General features: G+C 48.6%; 2 protein-coding genes across 6 annotated transcripts in view; both read right to left on the bottom strand.

The window, feature by feature from the left end:
• The window catches only part of PACS1 (phosphofurin acidic cluster sorting protein 1), a 141,884-nt gene extending 133,962 nt beyond the window's left edge, over window positions 1-7,922 (bottom strand). For both annotated transcript variants that reach the window (XM_044259730.1, XM_044259731.1), the window contains exon 1: window positions 7,415-7,922. In XM_044259730.1, the coding sequence (XP_044115665.1) occupies window positions 7,415-7,764 (350 nt within the window). In that variant the 5' untranslated portion in view covers window positions 7,765-7,922. The remainder of the gene's footprint in view (window positions 1-7,414) is intronic.
• A 1,535-nt stretch (window positions 7,923-9,457) lies between these two features.
• SF3B2 (splicing factor 3b subunit 2) lies at window positions 9,458-23,839 on the bottom strand. Of its 4 annotated transcripts, none has more exons than XM_044259728.1 (22): window positions 23,662-23,839; window positions 23,453-23,502; window positions 23,072-23,149; window positions 22,093-22,341; window positions 21,628-21,678; window positions 20,546-20,663; window positions 20,152-20,252; window positions 19,743-19,839; window positions 19,444-19,535; window positions 18,846-19,061; window positions 18,555-18,692; window positions 18,305-18,385; window positions 17,862-18,089; window positions 16,673-16,822; window positions 15,911-16,000; window positions 15,692-15,799; window positions 14,832-14,939; window positions 14,418-14,560; window positions 14,233-14,334; window positions 10,312-10,411; window positions 10,036-10,221; window positions 9,458-9,692 (listed from the first exon to the last, which is right to left on the bottom strand). In XM_044259728.1, the coding sequence occupies exons 1-22, from the start codon at window positions 23,792-23,794 to the stop codon at window positions 9,621-9,623; spliced, it is 2,691 nt and encodes an 896-aa protein (XP_044115663.1). In that variant the 5' UTR covers window positions 23,795-23,839; the 3' UTR covers window positions 9,458-9,620. The 4 variants fall into 4 exon arrangements, with proteins under 4 accessions (XP_044115663.1, XP_044115664.1, XP_044115662.1 ...); XM_044259729.1 differs by having other exon boundaries at window positions 21,628-21,675; window positions 23,453-23,499; XM_044259727.1 differs by having other exon boundaries at window positions 21,628-21,675; window positions 23,662-23,838.
• Window positions 23,840-26,740: the final 2,901 nt, after the last annotated feature.

The raw sequence follows: 26,740 nt of genomic DNA, 5'->3' as shown, positions 1-26,740 counted from the left end.
ATGCAATGTGGTTTGAGAGGTACTGTAATACAAAGAAACGGAAGGATAAAGCTGCTCTGTAAACCTTGAAGACATTTGGTGATTTTAAACAGGAGACAGGAAAAGGTCAGTGAGGAGGAACAAATAAATGACAACTAATATCCTAAACTTTTTGTGTTTTCTATACTATTTTTTTAAAAAATTGGTACAAAGATTCTCTACCTCACCTATGAAAAAAGGAACAAAAGGAAAACTCAAGAGAGAGAGAGACACACACATACGCAGACACAAAATGTTTTGGAGAACAACTGTAAGGAAAAAACACCTTTTTATGTCTAAGCACAACAATCCGTATAAATTTCCTCAGGGACAATTCATAAGTCAGTTACATCCACAATGTGACCTGGTGGAAATCTTGCTCACAGGAAGATTTTGAGAGGCAAAATCACAGTCCACAAAGAGAGGAACAGGTATATTCCTCTAGTAGGAATCAAGTTTTAAAACATTCCCTTCATATCTACCTTTATCTCTATTGAGTCACTAAAAAACACATAAATTACAGCATAATTTCTAAGATACTCATCACAGTTCTAAAATTTTTTTTTTTGGCAAAAATATACTATGGATATTACCTAGTGTCATGTTCACAGAACTAGAAGTACTGTAAATGCTGAACGGATTTATCTGGGAGTTGGCAAGGACCATTGACCCCAAAGAGAAAAAAGGAAGGACAGTATTCAGGGTCAGAAAAATATGTGAAGCTACAGCTAAACTCAGAGATTCTTACCTTGAGTGTATCTTAAAACACTTTTTACTATCTAAAAGAATCTATGTAAATATTAAACAAATAAATAAATAAATGTGCCATTTTCAATACTACTTTGTCACCCACCTACCACAAGGGAAACAGTGTCTAGAACATTCCCCACTCACCACATTTACTATCAATAAAAAGGAACAAGCAATTCTAGAACCAAGAAAGGAAGGTAATGAGTGGATTAAAACTTTAGTTCCCCCAGGTCTTCATCCATTCAATATGTACTTTTTTTACAGCCTTATTGCAATATAAAAATTGTAAAGTTCACTCCTTCAAGGTATACAATTAAGTAGAGTAGATATGTATTTTTAAATATATACATATATTTTTTAAAGATTTTATTTATTTATTTGACAGAGATCACAAGTAGGCAGAGAGGCAGGCAGAGAGAGGGGGAAGCAGGCTCCCCACTGAGCAGAGAGCCCGATGCAGGGCTCGATCCCAGGACCCTGGGATCATGACCTGAGCTGAAGGCAGAGGCTTTAACCCACTGAGCCACCCAGGTGCCCCTTAAATATATATTTTTAAAACAACATTCACCGGTCTGTTCTGCAATGCATGTTTATTATATAAAGTTGGAAATCATCACAAAAAAATAAGGACCAAAATTAATACCACATATAATCTAAACATCTAAAGTCATTTTGGTTTTTTTAAACATTTTTATTTATTTGAGAGTGAGAGTGACAGCAAGAGAGAGAGAGAGAACAAGTCAGAGGGAGGGGTAAAGGGAAAGGGAGAAGCAGACTCACCACTGAGCAGGAAGCCAGACAGAGGGCTGGATCCCAGGACCCCAGGATCATGACCTGAGCCAAAGGCAGACGCTTAAGCGACTGAGCCACCCAGGCGCCCCTAAAAGCCATTTTAGAATTAATGCCTCCAGACAGTTTTCTCAATAGGTATTGACTAAGACCTAAAACTGTGGGAAACAAATGGTAGGCAAGCACCAGGAAACAAATTCCCTACATAAGAAGTGAGCAGATTAAAAGGTAAAAACATTTAAAGGGGAACAACTAACAGAAGAAAACTAAGAGGTCCTTGAAATAGTGCAAAAAGGGACATTTAAAAATGATCTGGGGGCGCCTGGCTGGCTCAGTGGGTTAAAGCCTCTGCCTTCAGCTCGGGTCATGGTCGCAGGGTGCTGGGATTGAGCCCCGCATCAGGCTCTCTGCTCATCAGGGAGCATGCTTCCCCCTCTCTCTCTGCCTGCCTCTCTGTCTACTTGCAATCTCCGTCAAATGAATAAATAAAATCTTTAAAAAAAAAATCTGGAAGTGGACAAAAGTATTCAACTTAAATAAATAAAGAGAAACCACAGATATTAATACGAGAAATATTATGGTTAGGCAATTTTCTCTTTAGTGTTATCTAGGGATGCCTCAGTGGCTCAGTTGGTTAAGCGTCAGTCTTCAGCTCAGGTCACAATGCCGGGGTCCTGGAATCAAGTCCTGTATTGGGCTACCCACAGACCCTGCTTCTCCCTCTGCCTGCCAATCTCCTTGCTTGTGTGTTCTCTCTGACCAACAAATAAATAAATAATAGTGTTATCTAAAAGAACTTTCTGTGGTCCTGAATATTCTAGATCTGCCTTGTCTAATACGGAAGCCACTAATCACACGAGACTAGTATGACACAAAATGTGGCTAATACAACTAAGAAAGAGAATTTTTAATTTTATTCAATTTTAATGAATCTTAAATAGCCACACACAACTAGTGGTTACTGTATTAGATAGCACAGCTTTAAAGATAAAACAGCTTACGATGTCAAGATTTAACTGGATGTCAAATGGAATGCTTTCACAAACTGTTTTCTGGAAGATATATAAGCTAAGTAACAATTTATCTTCATTTCCTGGCCTTCTCTACTGCTCTTCTACTCTACTTCTCTACCCAAGGTAGAGGTCACACATAGGTCTGTCTAAGCGGCTCCCTGAGCTGTGACTGTAGCTCTTCTCTGGTTTATAAGGTAAAAGAGAATGCATCAGGCTTTCTAACCAGACAACAGCCCTGTGAATGGCAGGAAGAGGAAAATACTCTAGAGTTGGTGTCTAGGCATTAACATCTTGATTCTCTAAAACCATCCGAAGCTATGCTGCTTACTCTTCCAACTAGGCCTGGAGAAGGGTGAATTCTGTCTGCACTTGCCAATCTAAAACCAAACCATCTCACTCAATCCAGCCCAAGGGGCTGCTGAAAGACATTCTAAGACCAACTTCAAACTCTTTTCTCAAGAGCCCTAATACCACTCTGAACCCACACTGGAAAAAGACCAATTCTTATGAGCATTGCCACAGCTACCTTGGATGCCTAAAGTACTCCCAGAATGTGATGCCACAGATGCAAGCCAAGCCAATTTCAAATTTCAGAGGACGCACTAAACCCTCAAGTCCAGGCCAAAACAAAACAAGCTTCCTGGGTTGAAGCAGGGAGAAGACACAGCCCATATTCTTACTTGTACCTCCCTCAGGCACACTGAGGCAAACACGCACAGTAACAGTAGCAGCTCATTGGCTCAGCTAAGAAATTGGAAAACTAGTTTAAAAAGAAATCACATAACCACTAAGGTACCCAAAAGATCTGTAAATCAATACATGTAAAACAGACTCTGTGAAAGTCATTCTCTTTCTGACTTAAGGAATCTGAGCTTCCGCAGGGACAATGGATAATATTACCCTGATAGAGAGGATATTCTATTACAACACTCACAATGTGAAACTCAAATCTTCTAAGATACGAATATGCTTTTAAGACTTTTAATGCTAGGGAAATAGCAGAAATTTCACCACGTCTCTCATATTTGATCAATTTCATTTACTTCCTATCTACATTTAAGAAGTACTTCCTCCTACAGACCTATATGTTCTATTTCGTATTTATTTCAGTCACATTTTAGAATGAATGGCAAGTAAAAGTATTCCCAATCAATGGATTAAAAAACCAAGGTTTGGAAGAGGTTGTCTTGGCATATAATAAGAATAGAAGGATAATATATCCTGGCTTGCCTACTGCTTTTGTGGTTAGAGGGGCAACTCTCCCTAAGTGTCCTGATGAAAGTAACACTTCTGCTGCAGACTAATCATGTCAACCTAGCCATGGCCACCTCCTTTGGTTCTAATAGTTTTATCGAATAAGGCTTAACTTTGGAACCCAATTTAAAAAAAAAATGTGGTCTAAGGAGAAATGTGACTGACAACTGAACTCCTTCCCTAAGTGCTCACACAGGTAAGGACATGCAAATGTACTTTGTACTCAAAGACAAATGTGATACAGTTTGTAAGTGATACAGCAGAGCACATTTTATCTCCCAATAATTGGTTTTATGCTACTGAGGAAATTTTGTACACCTGTGAAATTTAATAATTTTTCTGCCTCCCCTACTGAAGTAGCTCAAAAAAAGAAAAGAACTCTCTTTTCTCAAAAAGAGAAAAGAACATCAGGAAAAACGTCACCATACAAGGACCAAAGAGAAGGGATCAACAATCAAACTCTAAAGCTCTTCCCTTAACATCAAGCAACATGCCACCTGCTTATAATGTCACCACACCACTAGCCAATCCATGGGCCATAGTAGAGGAAGCACTACTTAGTATGGAGAGAAAACAATGCCAACTTCCAAAGCTGTGAATTTCATGAACAGTAATAGACCTATACCGGCTTGAAACAGAATCTTAAAAGCCAACTGTATTTCCCAGTGATTACCTCTGGAGAGCAAAAACAGAGACAAGGCTGGGGGCTTTTTCCTTTAAAATGTCCATCTTTCTGTACTTCTTGAATTTCTAATCATGGACATGTATTAATCTTTTAATTTAAAAAAATGCTGGTAAAAATGTCAATGAATCAAACAATTTAGTTATTTTAAAGCCAACTGTAAGTATTCTCTTCAACCATAAAAAGTTAAAAATATATATATATATAAAGCCTTAAATCCACAATCATGTTTACATTTCTTAAGTGCACATATGTTACATGCTTGTGTCTCATTTAAGTTACAAGAGACAAGAATGTTAATCCTAGGCTATATACTGAATGCTGCATACAGAGTACACATTGCCAATATATTCTAAACAACATGAATAAGCAAATAAGGAGATCTCAAATTAACCAGATGACTCTAGTAATTGGAAGGGCCAATAGCAGGATATTTTCTCCCCACAGGGTGTTATTTTCCATCCTGCAGATAAAACAGCATGCTCCAAAGAACACAAGTGTCCCACAAGGGGCTGGGAGGCACAAGGGTGATAGCTGAAAAACAAAGTTAGCAGGACTCTGACAATCTCAAGGATTGGTTAGTCGACAAGACATAACCGCATGATCTCAGGAGGTCGAAAACAACAAGCAACCTAAAGCCTCTCACACCAAGTTAGTGTAGTAATTACCCATTTACTCAGGATGGTAGGCTGTTTCTTGGGCTAGTAATTTATTACGTGGACTTTTTAGTGACCAATAGGTGTGGAAAAAAAAATCAATGTCAATCAGTGATTTTATTTATCTCCCTCTGTTGCACAGCAGCTTCTTCCCTGTTGGCTCAACGCCTCGTCAATCTAACAAGCTAGAAAAGGCAGTTGTCCAACTGTCACCAGTCAAACACAGCGACAGATATGAAGGAAGCATGTATTACTAACACTGAACCAATGCAGGAAGGGGTACAGTGTTTTTATGTTTGAAAGAGGTAGATTAAAATACTTGGACTATAGATGGACCTACCTAGAAAGAGAGAAGCCTGCTAAGGACCATTACACACTAAACTCCCACTTGAGTTTGGTGTTGTGCTGGGCACTGGCCAAAGCAAACTAAGCTAATGTGGCTTCTGATTACCCTAAAGGAAAGACAAAAGAAAAAAAAAGTGTAAGTCAGTGAAGTGAATGCTGAAACAAAAAGTAAGAGGGGTAGAGCATGAATGGAACAATTAGCATTATCTTAAAATAGTTTCAGATGTATACTCCGCAAACAGCAATTCCATCCCTACATATAAAGAAACCAAAAGAAACTTTTGCAAGGAACACCAGGAGTCCTGGACAAAAATATTTAAAGCGTTACTATTCCCGTTAACAAACAAAAAAGCAACATAAATATTCACCAAAAGGAGAATTATGATGTACTCATACAATGAAATTCTATCCATTAGTGAAAATATTTAAAGTAGAGCCACTATTTTCCACAGACGAGTCTCACCAGCTGAATGTTCAGTCAAAACCCACGAACACAACTGAGTTATCCACAGAACACATAGTGTGACGGCACTTATATAAACTTCAAAAACACTCAAAACTAAAACATACTGTTTAGAGGTGCACTCATGCATTAAAAATATTTTTAAAAGACAAGGGAAATAATAAACACACAATTCAGGATAGTGTTTGCCTAGGGGAAGTTGGGAGTATGGTCAGGACGGGGCACCCTGAGGCCTTCAACATAATTTATAATGCTCAATTTTTTAAGGTGAGTCAAGTATAGACATGTACTTTTCATCATTTTTGTAAAATACCCTATCTAGGAGGGTGTGTGTGTGTGTGTGTGTGTATGTAATTTTGTAAGCAAGAAATGATTCAAAATAAAGGGAGGGGGAGATAAACAGAGCCAAGCCTGGAACTAGACGATACTTCTAACCCCCACTTAAACCTCCATCTACCCAAGCCTGGGCTAACAGAATAAGGAGCGAGTCCAAAACTCCAAGGCAACAGAATGGGTTCAGTTTAGAGGTGACAAAAAGATCACCTCCAGGCACTTTCCTGGGCTTACTAGGTGAAACCAGCTCCACAGTGTCCGTTCACGGGGTAAACTGTAAAACACTGCGCACTGTCCCCAAAGAGTTGGAAAAAGAAAAACTGCTTTCCCAATACAGAAAGAGAGAACATCACAAACTCACGCATATTTTACCAATGAAAGGAAAGTCCCCAGATGGTTCCAACAGACAGAGGAATGGACTGAATTTAAGTAACAAGGCAGTAATTATATGTAGTCTTCCAGGGCTAGGAGAATTTGTGACTAGCTACTGGGGAGGAAGGAGGGGATGAAAAATACACTTAAAGACACACTCAACAGGACTTTTACAAGAGCACAGAGGCCAGGACAGAATGTGTGTAATCTGAAGCCCAAATGAACGTGTGCGTATTGAAGACTAGAAGCCTTAAGGATTACTCTATGGGCTTTACCTGGCAGAAGGTGACAAGGAGTCTGGCACACGCTTAGTATATTGGGAAATAATAATATCAAAAGACATCTATACCGCATCGTTGTAACATATGTACAGCCCACGGGCACCAACGAGCCGGGGAAAGGCGTCTGTGACATTCGCAGGGAAACTGACCGTCAGGAAGGCCGGATTCGGTCAGATCGACGAAGAGAAGGCCCCGGGCGGCGAGTCCAGAAGGCCCCAATCGGGGAGGGGAAAAGGGTGGTCCCGGGCCAAGGCAGAAGGTGGGGCTGCCAGGAGAGGGCGGGGTCCCCGCAGGAGGCGTCCCGGGAGGCCCGGCAGGAGCCAGGCCCGGCAGCCAGAGGGTATCCAGGGAGGGGGCGCTCCCTTGGGCGCTGGGACGGGGAGGAATGAGAAGCCGGGGGCCTGTCACAGACCCGGCCCTGCGGCCCCGAGGGCCCGGTCCCCCCGCCCGCCGCTCACCTGGGCACGCAGCTGGACGAGCTCCGGTCCACCTCCCAGGTGGCGTACAGGTTCATCTGCACTGGGGCGGGGGTGCGGCCTGGCCCCGGGCCGCCGGGAGGCGCGGAGCCCGAGGCCACCGCGACGGCCATGGAGGTGGAGGTGGACGAGGACGAGGAGGAGGCGGCCGCCGCCGAGGTGGACGAGGACGACGAGGTGGCCTGGGCCAGCTTGGGGGGCGTCGGCTGCTGAGGCGTCGGCTGCTGCGGCGGCTGCTGCTGTTGCGGGGACTGGGCGACCCCAGAGCCCCGCTGGCCGCTGCCGCCCCCGGCGCCTCCGGGACCACCGCCCGCCCCTCCGCGTTCAGCCATGGCCCGGCCGGAGGTGGGGGGCGCGGGGGTTACGGGGATCCGGGCGACGCCGAGAGGACGCCCAGGCTTCTCCCACCGCGGCGGCGAGGGATCCACTCGTCTCCTCAGCCCGCCCGCCCGAGCGCGCGAGCGAGCGAGCGAGCGAGCGAGCGAGAGGCTGCACGCACGCGCGGGGCCTCTCGGCGCGCGGTCCTCGCGCTCGCCCGCCGCTGCCTGTTGCGGCTCGCGCCGCCTAGACACTGGGTGGGCGTGTTCGGGGGGGCGGGGAGCTCTGGCTGGCGCCGGCCCCACCCAGCGCCGAGGGGCGGGGCCCGGGCTCGCGCTCGCGCCCCTGGCGAGCCTGTGGGCGCGCTCCCCTCGTTCCCCTCGCTCCCTAGCTGCCCCCGCTCCCCTCGCTCCCGAACCCGGCCGGACCTGCCCTCAAATCCGCGGCGCGGAGGGCAGTCAGCCGGCCCGGCCCTCCCCTCCCCCGTCGCCCTCTCGACTGCAACAGCCGGGCCAGCGGAAACTCCGCTTTTCCGGGGCGCGGCCCCGGCCAGAAGGGGGCTGCCGCGGGAGCGCGCCTTGGGCCCTTTGGATCCCCAGAGCCGAGGCAAAAGCGGCCGCCGGCCAAAGCCCGCGTCACGCCAGCCCACCTGGCCCCCACCCCGCTGTGCTGCCCCGGGATTTCTTCATGACATACGAAAGGGAGCCGTGGCGACCTCAGGGGACGGCCCGCTCGCCTGTGGGCCGTGAAGTTTCTTTCCCTGCTTTTCTCCACCATAGACGTATGGGCTCACGGATCTACAGTCCGAAAGGCCCTGGCAAGGGTGAGATATGAAGCTAAGCCCTGGCCCACCCGGAGCCACCCTTCCTCCTTTTCTGACCTACAGCTCCCCTCCCCCAAAGCAGCATTCTGGAGTTCCAAGGCCCCCCATCCCTGCCCTCAATTTCTTTCACCTGTAATGTTTCCCCTGCTTCACTGTTTAATCTCTAACATCCTACTCCTCCCAAGACCTAGCTCAGTCAACGCCCTCCCACACTACCCACCCCCCCATCCATCACCTCCAAAAACCATCTTGAAGCCTCGACATCTGCACCTTGGTTGGTGCACTTAGGGCAACAGCAGTAGGACTTCTCAGCACCCAGCAAATGCCCGTTGGGCCCCTGAAGTCCAACCTTGTCTCACCTGTTGGGCCGATTTCTAGGGACCAGAGGACTTACACAGAGAAAGCAAGCCTACCTCCACAAACCCACCCACACCTAGATACTGGGTGACTGAAACCACTCAGTTCATGTGAGCGCAAAACAATCTCGATTTTGAGTTGTGTTCTCTCCCAGGTATGGACTCAGGACTCTTCAGGCCACAGGTCTATTAGGAAGGCCTGACCTGGCCTACTTCCCAAGCCCACTGCACTTCCTCAGCCCAGCCAGGGTGTTAAGCTGGCTATTTTTAGTCCCCAAGGACAAAGTAGTAAGGTCAAACCAGACCTAAAGGTACTTCCCGGGGAGCCCTTTTACAAAAGCAAGCCGTGGTAACACACAATTTCAGCATGGCCTTGAATTTATCACCGGTCTCAACTGCAACGTCTGATCCAGGTGCATGCCCCAGGTCACTGAGGCAGCCCTGAAGTTGCAGAAAAAGCCTGTTTTAGTCCTTTTGACGAGGGGATTAAAAGACGAAGGAGGATCAGAAGTGTTACATATGCATCTCTTTCCTTGGGAAACAGCTTTATTTACAAAACAGGTCTAAAATAAGAACATGAAATGACAAGCCCACAAATGGGAATTGTGGGAGAGCTGGCTCTTAGGGACCATGTGTGAAGCCCAAACATCCAGACAGAGGCCTAAAGGAGGACCAGGTGTGTGAGGGGGACCTAAAATTTGAACTCCTTGTATTTTTTACTTCCCCCGCGGCTATCCTGGGGCTGAGCTTTCCGTTTCTTTTGCTGAAGGAGAGAAAGAGAAACAGGTTACAACGGGTGAAACAACCCACTAATCCCCAAGACAAGGGTGGGCAGCCTGACTCAGACACATAGGTCTGTGGAAAGAGTGCTAAAACTGGATTCTCTGACTTGGATGAGTTCCCCTCCTTGTGCCTTAGTTTCATCGTCCTTAAAGAGGGCAGCCCACCGGAGGATTTCTAAGGTTTTCGGGACCGGGGACGCTCAGGGCAGCAGACACTGAGTGCACCCCCATTCTCATATTAGAGGACAACATGCCACTGAAAAAGGAGGCCCTGGTACTTTGTCCCTGGCTCACACCCGGCTGGGTCCCCCTGTGACCTCCTACCTTTTGTTTGGCAGCATGCTCGGCCACCATGTCACTGAAGTCTTCCTTCTCCACCTGTGCCTGCTGCTCCCGCACATGCTCCTCATACTTCTGGGTCATGGCCATGGGATCCAGCTCCAACTCTTCAGGTGCCAGAGCCACTTCCACACCCTGTAGCTCGGGAGCCGGGCCCTTCCGGCTCATCACCTGGAAAAGGGATCAGAGTCTTGTCATCTACAGAGAGTCTTACAAGACTTCGTTTCTGCCCCCTTTCCCAGCCCCCAAAAGAGTGCTCACTGTCGACATGTCATAGATGTGGGTTGATCCCATCATGGCTCCCCCAACAGTGGCCGTTCTCTTCTCTGGTAACACAGTGAACAGCTGAGGTGTCTCGCTTCTGCAAAGGACAATGCAGTCAGGCCCAAAAAGGAAGGGACAAAAGGGTCTCCAGTAGGGGAAGAAAAGAGAACACAAGCAGCACCTCCGCCCAGCTCCCAAAGAGACTGCCAGTCACCCAGAGGAAACACGATGCCTAGGCTGCCCCTGCAGGTAGTAGAGACCCAGAAGAGGAAACAACTTGGTTGATGGGGAGTGGGGTGGAACAGTGCTGATTCTGGGGAAAATAGCCTTGAAGGAATACAGGGACTGAGTTAAAGGATCCCCTGAACCAAGTTTAGGCGATCAGAGACCAAGATTCCCCATGTGAAGAAGGGCTAAGGGTCAGGCTAAAAGTTCCCCAAGAACTCTGGTACAGAGAAGATGACAGGAGAAAAGAGACAACAGCTCCTGCCCAAAGCTGAACCTGGAGGTCTAACATAGAGAACTCAAACTTCCAGTACTTCCGATAGCACAAGAACTAGCCGAGCCAGTCTTGCCATGTACTTCAATGATTCCACTCAAAACACAAAAGCAAACCTAGCAATATCAACCTGGACCTCCCCTCACCTCTCCCTCTGGAGAAGTAACCATTTATTCTTTTTTTTTTCCCCAATTTATTTGACAGACAGAGATCACAGGTAGGAAGAGAGGCAGGCAGAGAGATAGGGGAAGAAGCAGGCTCCCCGCTGAGCAGAGAGCCCGATGCAGGGCTTGATCCCAGGACCCCGGGATCATGACCTGAGCTGAAAGCAGAAGCTTTATTAACCCACTGAGCCCCCCAGGCACTCCAGTAACCATCTACTCTCACACAACAGCCAGTTACCACCTTAGAACAGTTTAGATCTGGTCATTCCTTTGCTCAAAAACCTCTGAGGCTTGCTTATTTGAATAAACCCAACCTCCCTACGTGATCTAAAGGGTCATAATCTGGTCCCTGTTCACTATGCTCCAACCACAAGACCCTTCTTTCTTTTCTTCCTTGTGTAGATATGCCAAGCTTGAGCCTTCTGCAGAAGGGGTAACGGACGAGATTTACCCTCCCACCTGCAACAATCAAAAAAATTAGAAAGTGGGCAAAACACATGAAACAAAGATTTCAGGTCACTGGACGGGGGTAACAAAGCAGAATAACTTGTGAGACAGGAAACAAACGAGGCGTGTCCTTCAGTGACACTGCCTACTGCACTGAGAGAGTCTGCAGGCCACACAAGGAGGGGGAAGCCATGTAGAGCCCAGAGGACTCTAGCTGACTGAGTTGAAGGGATGAAACTGAAAGGCCACAGAGACCAAGGCGGCTAGAGGTCACAGGGCAGAGTCCTAGAGAAGAGAGAGCAGCACAGAAACTTGAGCTCCAGAGACCGACAGAGGGTCCTCCTCAGTATTGATGTGAGTGAACTGCCAGAGCAGGGGACAGAACCACCCAAAGGCACTGGTGGTAACAGTGTTTGCTTCCCACATGGGCCAGGGAATAGCACCTAACTCACTAGCCTGATTAAAAATCCTCCTGATTAACAGGGCATTCGGTGGAATGTACAGAACGTCTGTGCCTGGTAGTGGAGAGGACCGCATACCGCTTCAGTCCTGCCTCAGGAACCTGAAATGCAAGACCTGAGAATCAAACTGTTTCCAAGTACCTTAACTGTGTGCCTAGACAAACCCGAGCAAGGCTTGCAGGAATACAAAGAACCTAGAACCCCCCACCCAATGAGGTAAATTTCACCAAGTCTGGCTTCCAGTCAAAAATTAACAAGCATGTGGGGTGCCTGGGTGGCACAGTCGGTTAAGTGTCCAACTCTTGGTTTTGGCTCAGGTCATGATCTCAGGGCTAGGAGATCAAGGCCCCCATTAAGATCTGCGCTCAGCACGGAGTCTGCTTGGGATTCTCTCTCTCTGTCCCTCTGCTCCTCCTGCTTGTGCTCGCTCTCTCTCTCAAATAAATAAATCTTAAAAAAAAAAAAAAGTAAATACAAAGAGAAAAGAAATTTTCAAAAGGAACAGAGCATCAGGGAGCAGGAGGGCAGCTTTGAGAGATCTAATACATACATAATTGGAGTTACAAAGGAGAAGAAGAGAAAGCAAAGGTACCAGAAGACATATTTGGAGAGGGGCACCTGGGTGGCTCAGTTGGTTAAGCACCCAACTCTTGATTCTGGCTCAGAGTTGTGAGAGCAAGCCCCATGCTGGGCCTGGAGCCTCCCTCATGGACCCCGCTAGGGATTGTCTCCTTTTGCCTCACCCCTGCCGCAAAATAAAAGTAGTGAAAGTAAACTACTGCCAACCTAGAATCCTATCCCCGATCAAAATAAAAAATCTTTCAAAAGGACATTTAAGTAAAACCAAAAAATTTTTAAATAAAATAAATCTTTCAAAAGGACAAACGAAGAAACTTTCAGGCTGCCAATACTGGAAGAATTTATGACCATAAGATCCACAAGAAATGCTGAAGGATGCCTTTCAGGTGGCAGGAAAATGCCACCAGATGGAAACCTGGATGTACATAAAGAAATGAAAGTTCACTGAGAATGGTATTTATATGAGTTAATATAGGACAAATTATTTAAATCACTCTAAAAGATTTTTTTTTAAAAAAGGACACATTTAAACAAAAATAACCACATATGGGGCGCCTGGGTGGCTGAGTGGGTTAAGCCTCTGCCTTCGGCTCAGGTCATGATCTCGGGGTCCTGGGATCGAGCCCCGCATCTAGGCTCTCTGCTCAGCAGGGAGCCTGCTTCCTCCTCTCTCTCTGCCTGCCTCTCTGCCTGCTTGTGATCTCACTCTGTCAAATAAATAAATAATATCTTTAAAAATAAATAAATAAATAAAATAACCACATAACGTAGGATTTACAATATGTAAAAGTAAAAAGAATGATGACCACACAAAGGCTGGGAAGAGAAAAACGGAGTACACTGCTGTTAGGTACTCACTCCTCTCTGCAAGCGGCATGATCACTTGAAGGTAGATTGTGATAAAGACCCATACTATAAACCCTACAGCAACCACTAAAAATAACAAAACAAGGGTGCCTGGGTGGCTCAGTCACTAAGCGTCTGCCTTCGGCTCCGGTCATGATCTCACGGTCCTCAGGGACTGAGCCCCCCATAGGGCTCCCTGCTTGGCAGTAAGCCTGCTTCTCCCTCTCCCACTCCCCATGCTTGGGTTCCCTCTCTTGCTGTCTCTCTCTGTCAAATAAATAAATAAAATCTTGAGGAAAATAAAGTAAAATAAAATTAAAAAAAAAAATAACAAAACAGAACTTTACAGTTAATAAGTCAACAAAGGAGATAAAATGGAATCATAAAAAAAAAAAATGTTCAATTAATCTAAAATGTACCAAATAGAAAAACGGAACACAATCCAGAATGGGCAAAGAAATAGCCTCAGGACAAAGGAGTCAATTCATCAAGAAGCCTTAACAATCCTACACAGTTACATACCTAGTAAGGGAGTTTCCATTGCAAGACTCGAGGAAACCCCTGTCTGTCTTAGGCACTTCTGGTTCCTTCTGCCTCAGATTACCTTGCGGTTAGATCTTTCCTAACATTCAGCTCTCAGCTCAAATACCTCAGTGAGACCTTCCCAAAGACCTCCCCGCCACCCAGTTCCCTCCACATCCCATTACCTGGTTGAGTTTGCGTCACCTTCCTACCCCTATCTGAAATCACCTTGTTCTCTGATGATCTGCTTACCTGGTGTTTTTCAGTGCCTAAAGCCGTGCCTAGCAGAGTCCATAACTGGTTCACAAGGTGGGGAAAGCGGGGCACAAGTCAGCTGGCCAACCCAGAGGCTGAAGGGAAGAGGAAGACCTTCCCTCTCAGCTGTGCCTGGTTCTCTCACCCATCCATCGCTTCCTCAATCTTCTTCTTCCTCAGCTCAATGAGCTCAGGGGTCTCCATTCCAGCCGGCACCGACGAGAACCCTCCAGGAGTGATGAGGCCACTGCGAAGAGAGAAACAAGCTCTGGAGTAATGAGAAAGCCCCCAGCGACAGACCACTTCAGAGGCAGGCTCAGCTCGCCCCACCTGTCCGCAGGGGTAATGAAACCGGTCTCATCTGGTTTGTCCTCATCACTTTCTTCTTCTTCCTCTTCTTCTGAAGACTCTTCATCAGACGGCTCCAGCTCCCCCCAAGGGGTCCTATCAATCTCCTCTTCCTCAGTCTTGGTCTGAAAGAGATCATTCATTCATTCAGCAAATGTTTACTGTGTACCCACGATGCGTCAAGTTGTTGTGAACTGAAGGGATATAAAAGTAAACAGACAATAATCTCTGCCCAGAGAGAGCTCACATTCTATTGGGGAACTTACTGCAGTCACGTTTCGGGAAAATGCATGCCCTTTTTCAGACTCTGAAACTTCCAAACACCTGGCTCCCTGACAATGACTATAAACTACCTCCACACTTCACAAGCTGAAGTAAGACAGTCATGGCCTATACCTGAAATTCAGCAGCATTGGTTCCAAACACGTCCCCGTAGAGTGGTTTCCCAGTCTCATCTACTGGGGGTTTGCCCCAGCCACCAGCATGGTACCCAAAGGAACAGCTCTGCAAGAGACCGAACGCAAGTCAGTTCCACTGCTAAGCGCCAGAGCAAACGCTGGAGCCCTGGAGAGACATCACGCTACACAGTACAGAACTAGCGCTTGGTAACTCTGAAAATTATAATTTCAGGGAAGAATTAAATGTTATAAAGCATTACAGAGCAAAAGTAGTAAGCGAGAAAAATCCAGAGGCAACAGGATGGGGAAATGGGAGGCAGAGAGTTGACTAATAAACCTCGGCCTTCACGATAGATTCCACGTTGCCTGAAGGTCAAAAACACGACTCTTAGCTTCTTACCGATTTTTCCTAACTTTAAGAAGCTTTTAAAATCTATTTCTCTAAAGGGACAGAAATTTTTACCTGAAGTTTAACAATTACTTCTTTTTTACCGTAATGACTTTGCTATCAAAGTTTTTTTTTAAATCAATGCTTCATATTTCAAAATAAAAGCGTAATGCCATTCTTGAGATAAAATTATTTCTATCTGTCCAGCCGCGTATAAAGCGAAGAGATATCTGGAAACACATTCACCAAATTTTAAATCTGGCTATTTCTGAGTGGTGAAATTATAGGCCATTTGTTTTCATCTTTGGACTCATCAATTCTCACTGTTTTATAACAAACAAAAACTTATTTTTTGGAAAAAAAAAAGAGAGAGAAAGAGATATGGTAGGATGGGATAAGAGAAGGAGAAAAAAAAAAATCATCCTCTAGTCAAAAAGCAGAGGCAACTAAGAATGAAAGCCAGTGCTCACCTCGGGGATGGGCGAGTTCAGCCCAGGAATTTTCAGGTTGGGGTACGACGGGGGTGGTCCATATCGCTGCATGGCAATCAGCCACGGGGGAGGGACCTTGTGAGCATTCTGCCGGAAAAAGAGAACAGGATACCATTTGCCCAACCTTGTCCTTCGTCTCTCTTCTGCCCCAATTCCCATCCTCTTCTTGGCCTCCCCAGTCAGGTAACTGGCACTCACTGGTCCGACCGGCATCCCCAAAGAAATCCTTAGCTCATCAGACAGATCTCCTGGCTTCTTCTCCTTCAGTCGCGTCTCAAACTCCTTCCCCTGAGGAAAAAGCAGAGCACACTGTATTATGAATGCCAAACACACACTGGGAATTCAATGGCAAGAGGCTAGGGGAACAAAGATGAGAAGTCCCAATCCACTCCAGACACAAAATCCCACTGAGAGCTGCCCTAGTGCCTGTTGATGCTCATCAATCCTTTCCCCGGCTGGAGTAGGAAAAGGAATAAAGGCCAGAAAGGAGGAGGGAAGCAGGACTCCCAGTGCCGACATTAACCCACCAGAAGAACACGGCCAGATTCAGGACCTGCTTTCTCATCTGTGAAATGAGGGCACTTGACAGGATGATCGCCAAGACCCTTCCACCCCCACAATTTCCTGATATCCTGGTGACGGCCATTTCAAGGATCAGGAGGAAAAAATAAAGACTTTTCTCCCACCCTCAGTATTAACTGTTTTCCTAAAAGCATCTACCGCTTGGTGCCTCTGCCTCTTATCCAGTCATCCAGTCATCATTTTAAACACGGACTGAACTCCTCCTCAAAAAAAAACCTACCTCATTTTAAGATTTCAAATTCCACTCCCTCCAAGGAGAGTTAAGAGCTAAGGCTGAGGAGAGGAGCCACTGTACCATCTTGGAAAGCTTTTCCAACTAAGAGTTACACAGCTATGACCGAAGGCCCAGTCTCTTCTTCCCCGCCCCTACACCCAAACCTCATAGTACAGGTCCCCGTGGATGGTCAGCTTTGGCTTGGTCTGCCACTTGAAGAAAGCATCGTGCAGTTTCTGGTAGTCAATGTCGATCTTCCCCATCTTTGGCCGAACCTTCTCTCGCATTTTGGACTTCATGGTCTTCTGTTCTTCCTGTGAAAAATGCCAGAAGACAGATTATAAAAAATATTCACCAAGTTCGGCTCTTTATAGATCTGGCTCCCTCCTGCCAAAAGAAATACAGGGAGGGGCGCCTGAGTGGTTCAGTTAGTTAAGCACCTGCCTTCGCCTCAAATCATGATCCCAGAGTCCTGGGATCGAGCCCTGCACTGGGCTCTGCTCAGCAGGGTGTCCGGTTCTCCCTCTCCCTCTCCCCGTCCCCCTCCACACATGCTGTCTCTCATTTTCTCACTCTCAAATAAATTAGTATTTAAAAAATAAAAGAAAAGAAAGGGAAACCTCATTTTTCTCATTCCAGAAGTCACCAAAATCCTTCCTGCTCAAACCCTTCAAAATTACATAATCCCAGTTGAACAAAATAGATGTGTCATATAAAATCATCTTCAGCTACGAACACCGATGGTTTTTCAAACCATCTGATCAAGAGACTGACCTCACCAGCTGCCTCTGGACAGAACTGGGTGACTGGAGTCTAACTGAGAGACAGTTTTCATCATGTATTTTTGTACCTCCTGAATTTTCTGCAGTATACACAAGTATTCTCTACTCAAAGTATTTCACTTAAAAATTCAAATCTAAGAAGTTACACAACCACCCTGAATCTCCAGCCACAAAGTGCATCAGGCTCACACTGGGAACAGGGAACCGCACACACAGCTAAAAGCCACCTGCAGGAAAAAGAGTCACCGTGTGCAGTTCAAAGAATTGGCCTAGTGCAGGCAGAGGAAGGATGAGGAGACAAGGGGGGAAACGGAGCCATGTGGAATCAGAAATCTCAGCATGGGGCAGGAGAGCCAACTCTGAACATCAAGGTCAGGTCTGCCTTCATGAGCTGTTGTCTTCCCCCCGCCCTTCCCGCTCTCTGTCATAGGCAGTGGTGACTTCTGGAGAATGGATAATTAGACAATTAACAAGAAGGCAGACTTTGGGAACCACATTCCCGATTTTGAAACAGGCTACTATTAAAGCCGTGGAGCTGCAGGGCGGATCTGGGCCCTGGCTGGTCCCCTACCTTCTCCTGCAGGGCTTCCCGCATCTCCTGGATGCCTGTGCGTTTGATGAAGTCTGGCAGCTCAAACGGGGGCTTCTCGATGCCTCGTTTGCCCTGTAGGTACTTGCGCTTAAAACACCAGTGGCGTGGTACAGGCACAGAATTCCGAGTGGCCTTGAGGTGAACCAAGAGCTTGGGGTCCTGTGCGGTGACATCGTGCATCTCCACGACATCGGGCCGAGCCACAAGCTGGAAAACACAGCTACGTGCCACTAGAAAGCCCTAACCTCTCAGATCTGAGACTCTCTCTTTCATTCCTCAGAGACCATGTGCCTATGTCACCCAGGCCTCCTTCAAAACCCTCCTCCCTACCCCACAAAACAAAACCCTTGTGCATCTCTAGGAGCTTTTCATGCGGTCTCCCAGCCAGGCTCTAGGATCTGCTAGATCCACTCCAAGCTCACCTGCTTGAGCTCAGCCACAGTGAAACGATTCATTCGGCGCAACTTCTTCTTGGACAACTTGGGGGCCTCGGGCTTCTTTTCCTAGAACAAAACCATCATTTCTTTTCAGCAAGCCTGTAAGGTGTGAATCACACTGCCTGGCTCACCCCAAAGGCATTCTCCTTTGCAGGAGCTCACCACGGCCCCCTGCCCACTGCACCTCAGCCACCCATCCCAAGCCCCCTCCCCCACAGAAGCTTGCGGGCCTCACCTGTTCATCGTCACTGCTATCGTCATCGCTGTCCTTGTGCTCCTCCTCAAAGCCCTTCTTCTTGGGGGCTGTGGAGTTCTCCAGTTTGTCAAGTTTCTCTGGCTCCTTCTCCTTCTCCTTCTTCACGTCGTCGGTGAGCTGGGAAGGCAGACGACGTGGAAACCCAAGCCCTTTGTCCCTCTCTAGTTCTGAACCCAGCACCAAAGAGACGCCCTCCCTTACCCTGTCTTTCCCCATCCCTGCCCGTTCCCTGCTCAGCTGTGCCCCTTCCCAATGTGCTGCTCCTTGTACCTTGAAAGCCTCAAAAATCCTCTTGAAGAAGATGAAGTTGGGCTCATAAATTTCCGGTTCTTCAGTCACATACTCAATTTCAACATCAGCTGCCGGAGAGTCAGAGCCGCGGGACCGGGTTGACTCTTTCTCTCGGTCCCCAGAGCTCTCAGAGGATGCCACCCGAACCCGCTGGGGCTTTTTCTTCTTCTTTCGGTTCCGCCGCTTCCGGTTTTTCTTGCAAGAGAAGGAAAACCAACTGGGTCAGAGAATCCAAGCATCATGCCCGCCCCTAATCTCCTCATCCTGTTTCCCCAAGTGACAGAGGAAAGAGGCCTTGAAATCAGACTCCAAAGTTCTGCTCCTCTCAAGCTGTGTGCCTATCAGTAAATTCCCGCACCTCTCAGAACCTAAATGTCTGCAGCTGTAAAACGCTGGCATGCACAGTACTCTCAACTCCAAAGACTTGTGATAATTAAACGCGAAATATCTGTAAGACACCTGGGACAAGAACTGGCACAAATAGCAGCTATTACTTATTGAACACCTTGCGCCAGTATGACTTTAGTGCCCAAATACCGTCTCCTAACATTCCTTCCAGACTCTGCTCCATCCCTACCTCTTTCTTGGATACAGACACGGTGTCCTCCTCAGTCTCTGACGCTGACTGGCCCAGGGATGAGCGAGTGTCTGTTTCCATTTCCTCTTCCTCTGTAAGGGAGAAAGGCGGCCATCAGTCTCCTCACACTGGTACCACACCACTCGCCCACAGTAACTCCTTTTTTTTTTTTTTTTTTTTTTTTACCAAGGGCCAGTTTCCCTCTCAAAGGATGGGACAGAGAAGGGATGGAGGAGTGCAGACTCGGCCTCAGCCTCTCCAGGTTCTGCCCTGCAGCCCTCGGGCCCCAACACACTCACCGTGCTGAGAGTTCATCTCTTCCTGGCGGCTCTCCTTCAGCTGCAGGATCTTTTCCAAAGCCTGGGGGATCTTGGGTCCCACAGAGGGGTCATCCATCTGCCAGAAGCGACCCAGACAGAGAAGTTAATCTCAGATTTCTACCTCTTGTACAAGAAAGACTGCCAGGTAGGTGATGTAAACAGCAGAGAGCAACAATCCGAAAGGGACACAATCATCCCTCAGCCCCCTTCAGAGTGAACCTCAGAACCCTGCCCTGGAAACGTCTCCCAAACCCTACTTCCTGCTCTACCTAAATACGCTTTAACTAGATATGGCTCTCCCCTACCCCCCATCCCTGGAAACCTCGTATCTTCTCTCAGAATCCTTCTCCACACTCTTCAGTCCCTAGAAAGAAATCACCAATCTCACCTCTCTATTCTCATCTCCAGGGGGTGGTGGGGGACCACGAGGCCGGGGAACCGGGGCTCCCATGGGCAAAACAGTGGGAGTGGGGCCCACTGGAGCAGCAACTGTGAGAAGAAAGAAATTCAAAGTCAGAAGAGACAAAACACGCATCTTAAAAATTACCTTTCTTGCTAAAGATCACTGTGATGGTCACCCTTAGGGAGAGGGGGTGGCTAGAAGGGAGCCCGGGAGAGATTTTGAGGTACGAGTATCATTCTGGTTCTTGGTCCTCATGCTGGTTGTATGAGTTACTCAGTTTACGACCGTTCATTGAACTTACGCACTCCACAGGACATGTACTTACGAGTAGGCTTTTTCAAACAGTCTTTTCCCTTCCCTTCCATTTCCAGGGTCTTACCTCGGGGACCCAAAGGCGTGCGAACGCCAATCTGGCCCATGTCTTGTGGGGGCCGAGGGACTGGGGTGCCCATCTTGGCAATCTCCTGCTGCCGTTCCTGCTCCAGGAGCACGGCTGCCTGTAAGAGAGACGTGGGAGTGAAGACACAGCTTGGAAATCCATTGGGCAGGCAGCCTCTGGCAAACACAGGCTTTTAGCCAATAGGCCCAAGAAGAACAATCAGGTACCACCAGAGTTCGGACATCCTCATCACCTCCACCCTTCCAGGCTACCGATCCAAGCGCAGGAGGCCTCTCATCACAAAAGAAAACCCCTGGAAATAACACCAAAAAACCCCAGGGAACTCCTGGTTTCTAACAGAGAATTTAACATTTAGCTACACAAAGCCTTCTATTTTTTTAACAAGAGTTTTCTTCCCCAAGAGATTAAGTTATTTCTCAGGAACAATGAATTCTTCTCTTATTCCCGCTCTTCAAGATCTAGCACAATCTAGGCAAAAACAGCACTTCATAAATAATTTCGCGTCTATTCCTATTAATGTTTCCTTTCTAATACTCCCAGTAACACACTAGGGAACAATTGACAAAATGCCCCTCTGGGACTGAATGCCTTCTGTATCATTCTCTAACTACATCTACCATGTTTAGTCTAAATCCAATACAACCGACTAAATAAATCCAGGCTCTCCCCGTGGGTACCTAAAACAATTATCACGTAAGACTAACAGGAGTCACCACACTTCTTCTGTAATGGGCTAAACAATAAACATCTTAAACTTTATGGGTCATTGCAAAGGCCTTAGTATGTTCTGGTTTGCTTTTTTTTTTTTTTTCCCCCCCTTAACAATCCTTTAAAGATAGAAACACCATTCTTAACTTGCAGGCCATGCTAAATCAGGTCACAGTCTGTAGTTTATCCATCCCAGGGCTCCAGAGAAGATGGGATTATTTGGAAGATACTGGAACTTAAGGATGAGGTAACCTCCACGGAAAATTTGCAAGGCACATCTTGTTCTGGACACTAAGCACTAGGAATGAGAATCCATGGACTGGACCATAAGGCCAAAGGCTAGGGGGCATTACCCGCTTCTGCTGCTCCAAGAGCTCATGTTCCTTCAGTGAATGATCTCCCTGCTTAAAAAAGAAAACAAGTTCCCATCAGCACCACCATCCCTGAGGCCAGGCTGTCATAACTCTGCTTCCTGGGGTCCTCTTCCATTTGAGGGCCTATGTTCTAGTCTTGGGTCCAGACCTTCCCAAAAAGCTCGGCCCCAGGGTGCCTGGGTGGCTCAGTTGGTTAAGCGTCTGCCTTTGGCTCAGGTCATGATCCCAGGGTCCAGGGATCAAGTCCCACATCAGGCTTCCTGCTCAGCAGGGAGTCTGCTTCCCCTTCTCCCTCTGCCTCTGCCCTCCCCTCCTGCTCATGCTAATAAATAAAATATTTAAAAAAAAGAGGAGGTGGAGGAGCCTTAGCCTCAGCCTCTCTGAAGCTCCACTGCCCCTTTAGCACCCTGTTGAGACCCACACCAAAGCTGCCATCTGCCCCACCTGCTTAGCACGTTCCTCTTGCTGCATCAGCAAAGCCGCCTGCTGCTGCGCCAGCTTCAGCCGCTCCTCCTCTGACAGAGCCACAGGCTCACCCACCCGGAGAGGAGGTGGTGGTCCCAAGTTTGGTGGGCGGGGTCCAACTGCCATTGGAAAGCCAAGGCCAAGGCCTGGTGGAGGTGGTGGGGGCGGTGGAGGAGGTTGCAGCGGGGGGAGTCCCATGGGTGGTGGTGGCATGGGAATCCCAGAAAGCTGTGGAAAAAAAAGTGAACGTAAACTAGGAAACGTTTACCTACTGCAGACATTTGCTGAAGATCAACTATGAGCCAGGTGCTAGGATTCAAAGTCAAATGACATCTAATTCTCGCATGTAAGAAAAAAATACTCTATAACAATACCGAAAGAAGAGGATGCTAATTTGGGGGAACCAACCAAGGAAACTATTGACTTTCTCCCCAGAAAAATGTGAACACAGATTTTGCATACAATTTCAGGAAATTCGAGGACACCTCTAAAGGCCACCTGGGAACTCCTCGTCCCACACAGAGAAGTCAATAGTTCCCAGGTCAGAGCCATTGTCCTAGAGAAAAATTCAAATCCTGGCTCAGAAAGGACATGAAAGTTGAGAAGACTTAAGTAAACTGGAGCCAGTGTGTCCCAATGACTCACTAAATGTAAAAGCTATGAAATCAAACCAGGGAATGAGCCTTAATGTCTAACTGAACAAAATGGGAACTGTGCCCTGGGAAGGCAAAAAAGAGTTCGTCCCAGCTGAAGGAGAATCAAGTCAGGCTTCCAGATTACGTAAGCTGCACCTTAAACGATAGGTAGAATTTGGAAAAGCAGACACTGGGAAAGGTGATAAGGACCAGGACCAAAGGAGAAGTGAAGAGCTGCCATTTCTCCCTGTCCGATCTGTTAGTTGCATCTCCAATACACTGGATGAGAGAGATCATCTTATAAAGTAGAACCACCCCCTTACCTGTGCAGACATGGGAGGGGGAGCAGCTTTGTCCCCATCTTCACCTCTCAGAACTGGTCGATTCAGCACGATGCCAGTCTGCAAAACAGAAAGGCCTCCAGGTCAGTCCAAGAGGAGCTGTTCCACCAAACGACATTCACTCCTATTCATTCAACAAAATTTACCCAGTGCCTGTCTGCCAGAGCTTGAGCTAGTTACCGGAGAGGACCGACGCAGACAGAAACGATTACAACTGGTCAGATAATGACAAAAACAAGCGGGAACAGCAAACCCCTGCTTGCTGTGTAGAGCTACATAAAGAACCAAGACCGAGTAGTGAGGGGCCATGAAGGCCTTCTCTAAAAACTCGGCCTACCCCGACGTCCCGCCACCAACACGTACCTGGCGGGTGTAGGTCTGCAGCCTCTCCACCAACTCCTCGCGACTCCCTGCTGGGCAAAGCACAAGATCAACAGGGTCCGTCAGGATCAAGTCAGGCCTCAGCGATCCGCCTCCGCCCCTCCCCCCGCCGCCGGGTCTCCGGGGTAACCAGGCTCCGCTTCTCCCTCAGGCCTGCGCTGCCCCGGCTCTTGACCTCTAGAGTTTCTCACCTTGGATCGGAGCTCCGATCTCTGCCAATTTGGCTTGCAGCTCCTGGGCAGCCCAAGCGCCATAGTGCCCAGGGGGTGGCGGCGGCGGCAGCTGCAACTCTCCTTTGGGAGGCTCGGGATGCTCGGCCGCCATCTTAGCCGCAGGAAGGCGCGCGACCAACCCGGAAGTTCGAGCCAGACTTGGGGCCCACTTCCCGGAACTTCCGGCAGCGCAGCACGCCACGTCCGCTGGAGGATTGGCAGGCCATACACACTGAGGCCCAGCCCCTGCGGATCTCCAAGGGTTCCCAGGGGACCTGGCCGCGAGGCCTTCTGGGACTTGTAGTACGCAGGTCCCCTGCTCTGGCGGTCCGACTCTGGGAGGACTGTACCGGGCTCAAGCACCGGGAACACTGGGGGCTGGAGCGGGGGCGGGGCTGCGGAGAACGATGGTCCCGCCCGAAAGGCGTGCTCTCCGCGTCTGACCCGCCGGAGCGCAGAGCTCCAGCCTTCTGACCCGACTTCCAGCTCAGGCGTGAGAGGTCCGGGCGCTTACGTTCCTCAGGGAGTCCTGAAGGACTCATTCCGCCGGCGGCCGCGCGTTACGGGCGCCAAGCGGGAGGTTGCAGCCGATGCCTGCGATAAAACAGTATCTGATTGTCTGCCCGCCCACCCCCGGCCCACGCATGGATGAATGGGCTGAAAGAGGATCGGAGCCGAAGAGAAGCGGGCTGAGCTCCAGCTGCCGACCTGGGGGAAGGGCCACACTAAAGCCCCTTTTTCCACCTATCAGGCCGGCTCAAATGTCTCCGCTAGGCTTTCTCCCGCTTTCCTTTCCTTCTTTGGAGCTCCCATAACACGTACAAACATCTACCGTTTGTTTTAAAGCCCTTCTTGCTCCTTTGCCCCCACCTCCTCCCCAAGAACGTGAGCAGAGACCTGGGCTTTTGAGACCTGGGCTTTTTACTGTCTGGCAGCACCTGGCTCTCAAGAGGCGCTCAGTAATGATTCATGGGGGGCGGGGGAGGAGGGGACAAACGAAACGGCCATTCGGGCGACAGGCTTTGCATTCTTTTTAGTCCCGAAAATGAACTCAGGACCTTTTCTTCCCTTGTCCCCACCAGACTACTGGCGGCGTGGACGCTGCCTCCCTTGCCCCACCACCGCCACCACCACCACCAGCAGCGGTCTGTGCGCCGAGGGAGGGATGAGAAGCCCCCCCTTCTGTCCAGCTTCCACCTCTCCCTATCCTGACCCGTCAGTTCTGTTTCTCTCGGCACCTCTGCCACTAGCTCTGAGATCCCCCTCCCATTCTAGCCCTGTTCTTTCACTGATAGGCTCACTGCGTGTGTGTGTGTGTGTGTGTGTGTGTGTGTTGGGTGAGAGAGCTAGGAAACTCAAGTAAAGCCTCATTTTCCCCCACACACCCACACCCTTCCTATCCTCTTTCTAGCATGCTCCATTTCACTGACTGCCCCCCCCACCAGGAGAAGTAGCCAAGAGCAGGGAAAAAAGATGGGATGCCAGGTCTACGATAGGTGGGTTTAGGAGAAACAGAGAAGGACTGTGCCGGGAAGTTTTGCTCACATCCTAGCCCTAGCTAGAAAATTCCCTTCCCTCCTGCCCAAGCCTCAATCCTTCCTCTTCCCCTCACCATCCCAGTCTCCAGATACTCCCAAAGGAGAAGCCAAACCCAGAGAGGACAGAAGAAATAGCAGTGCTGCCCTCCCCTCCAGCTTGTCGGCACACTCAGGAAAAACCATTCCTGACCCAGAAGAAGCATCTATCTGCTCCGTGTAACTGGAGAGCTGCTGGCAGGTCATCTGTCGGTGCAGGGCCCTAGGCAGGTGTATACGCTGGGGAAGGTGATAGGGGTCGCTGAGGCAAGATAAACTAAAGTCTGATGGGTGAAGAGGTAATGTAGTTGCGGTCAGAAAGGGACAAGTGGGGCCTTATCCTAACAGCCCTGGGACGCAGGCCGGACAGGACCTCCCATTGTGCAGAGGGGAAAGAGGGGCAGAGAGAAGCTGACATTCCCAAGAGGCCAAACTGGGACCACAAGCATTTCTCCTGACTGCAAGAGCCCCCATTCCCTTCTACCTCTTAACAAGGACCCTCATACAATAGCTACCTGTGTGGGACTAGAGTGTAATCCAATCCTTTCCAGTCCTGGTTTGGGCTGCTATTCCAGCTCCAGCATCCTTGCCATACTCAGCTAAGAGGGGAGGAGAAAGCAGGGGTCCATGAAAACCAATGAATTACATGTGGGGCCGTTGGTGTCTGGCATTATTTTGGGAGGTACTGCTGCCCATCTCCCAGGGGGTAGGAACTAAGGCCTAGGAAGGCAGAAAATTCAGGAGCACCCCCCCCCAACACACATACCCATGGGAATTTACACAGAACCTTCACATGTATCATCTCTGCAACTCCAAGAACACCTCTCTATCGGAGAGCTGAAAGTATTCAGGCCCAGGGACTGGCTCTTGACTCTGGGACTTAATTAAGTTCAATAAGGGCTGAACTTGGGTTCATTAATTCCCAAAACAAAGTGCTAAAGCTCTGGTCAGGAGTGAGTGGGTCCGGAGTCCTGCTGGAGAGAAGGAGTAGGTCAGCAGCAGGAGCTGGAAGGAAAGTGTCCCCAGGAATGCCAGGGCAGAATGGGACCAGACCCCAGCTGGAGCTGTGCTTCTCTACTGGAGGTGGACAGAGGAGAAGGAGAGGAGGGAAGGAGCATGTGGGTGCTTGTAGAAGTACCTGTGTCTCTAACTCCCCCAGGACCCACCAGCCCAACGTCAGCCTGTGCAGCCAAGAATGTCCATCAATGTCAGAGTATCCAGAGACCTTCTGGGCCTCAGTTTCCCCTTCTGTAGAGTGAGGGCAAGGAGCTGACCACATTGGTGTCCAGTCTCTGTAAGGTTGCCAGCTGATAGCCGCATCCAAAAAGGCCACACGAAGATCGTTCCTGGGCAGTCCACGAGTCAGAGCTGCCCCCTCCCCTTCCCGCTTCCCTTCCCCTCCCCCTCCGCTCTCGGCTGCCGGGCCCCCGCCCCCGCCCCGCCTCCGGTGTGCGATGGGGGGCGGGCGGCGGGCAGAGCGGAGA

This window comes from Neovison vison, chromosome 7 (assembly GCF_020171115.1).
Source record: "Neovison vison isolate M4711 chromosome 7, ASM_NN_V1, whole genome shotgun sequence".
Classification (NCBI taxonomy): Eukaryota; Metazoa; Chordata; class Mammalia; order Carnivora; family Mustelidae; genus Neogale; species Neogale vison.
The sequence above is the reverse complement of the archived record's forward strand: the minus strand, read 5'-3'. Positions and strand labels throughout refer to the sequence as shown.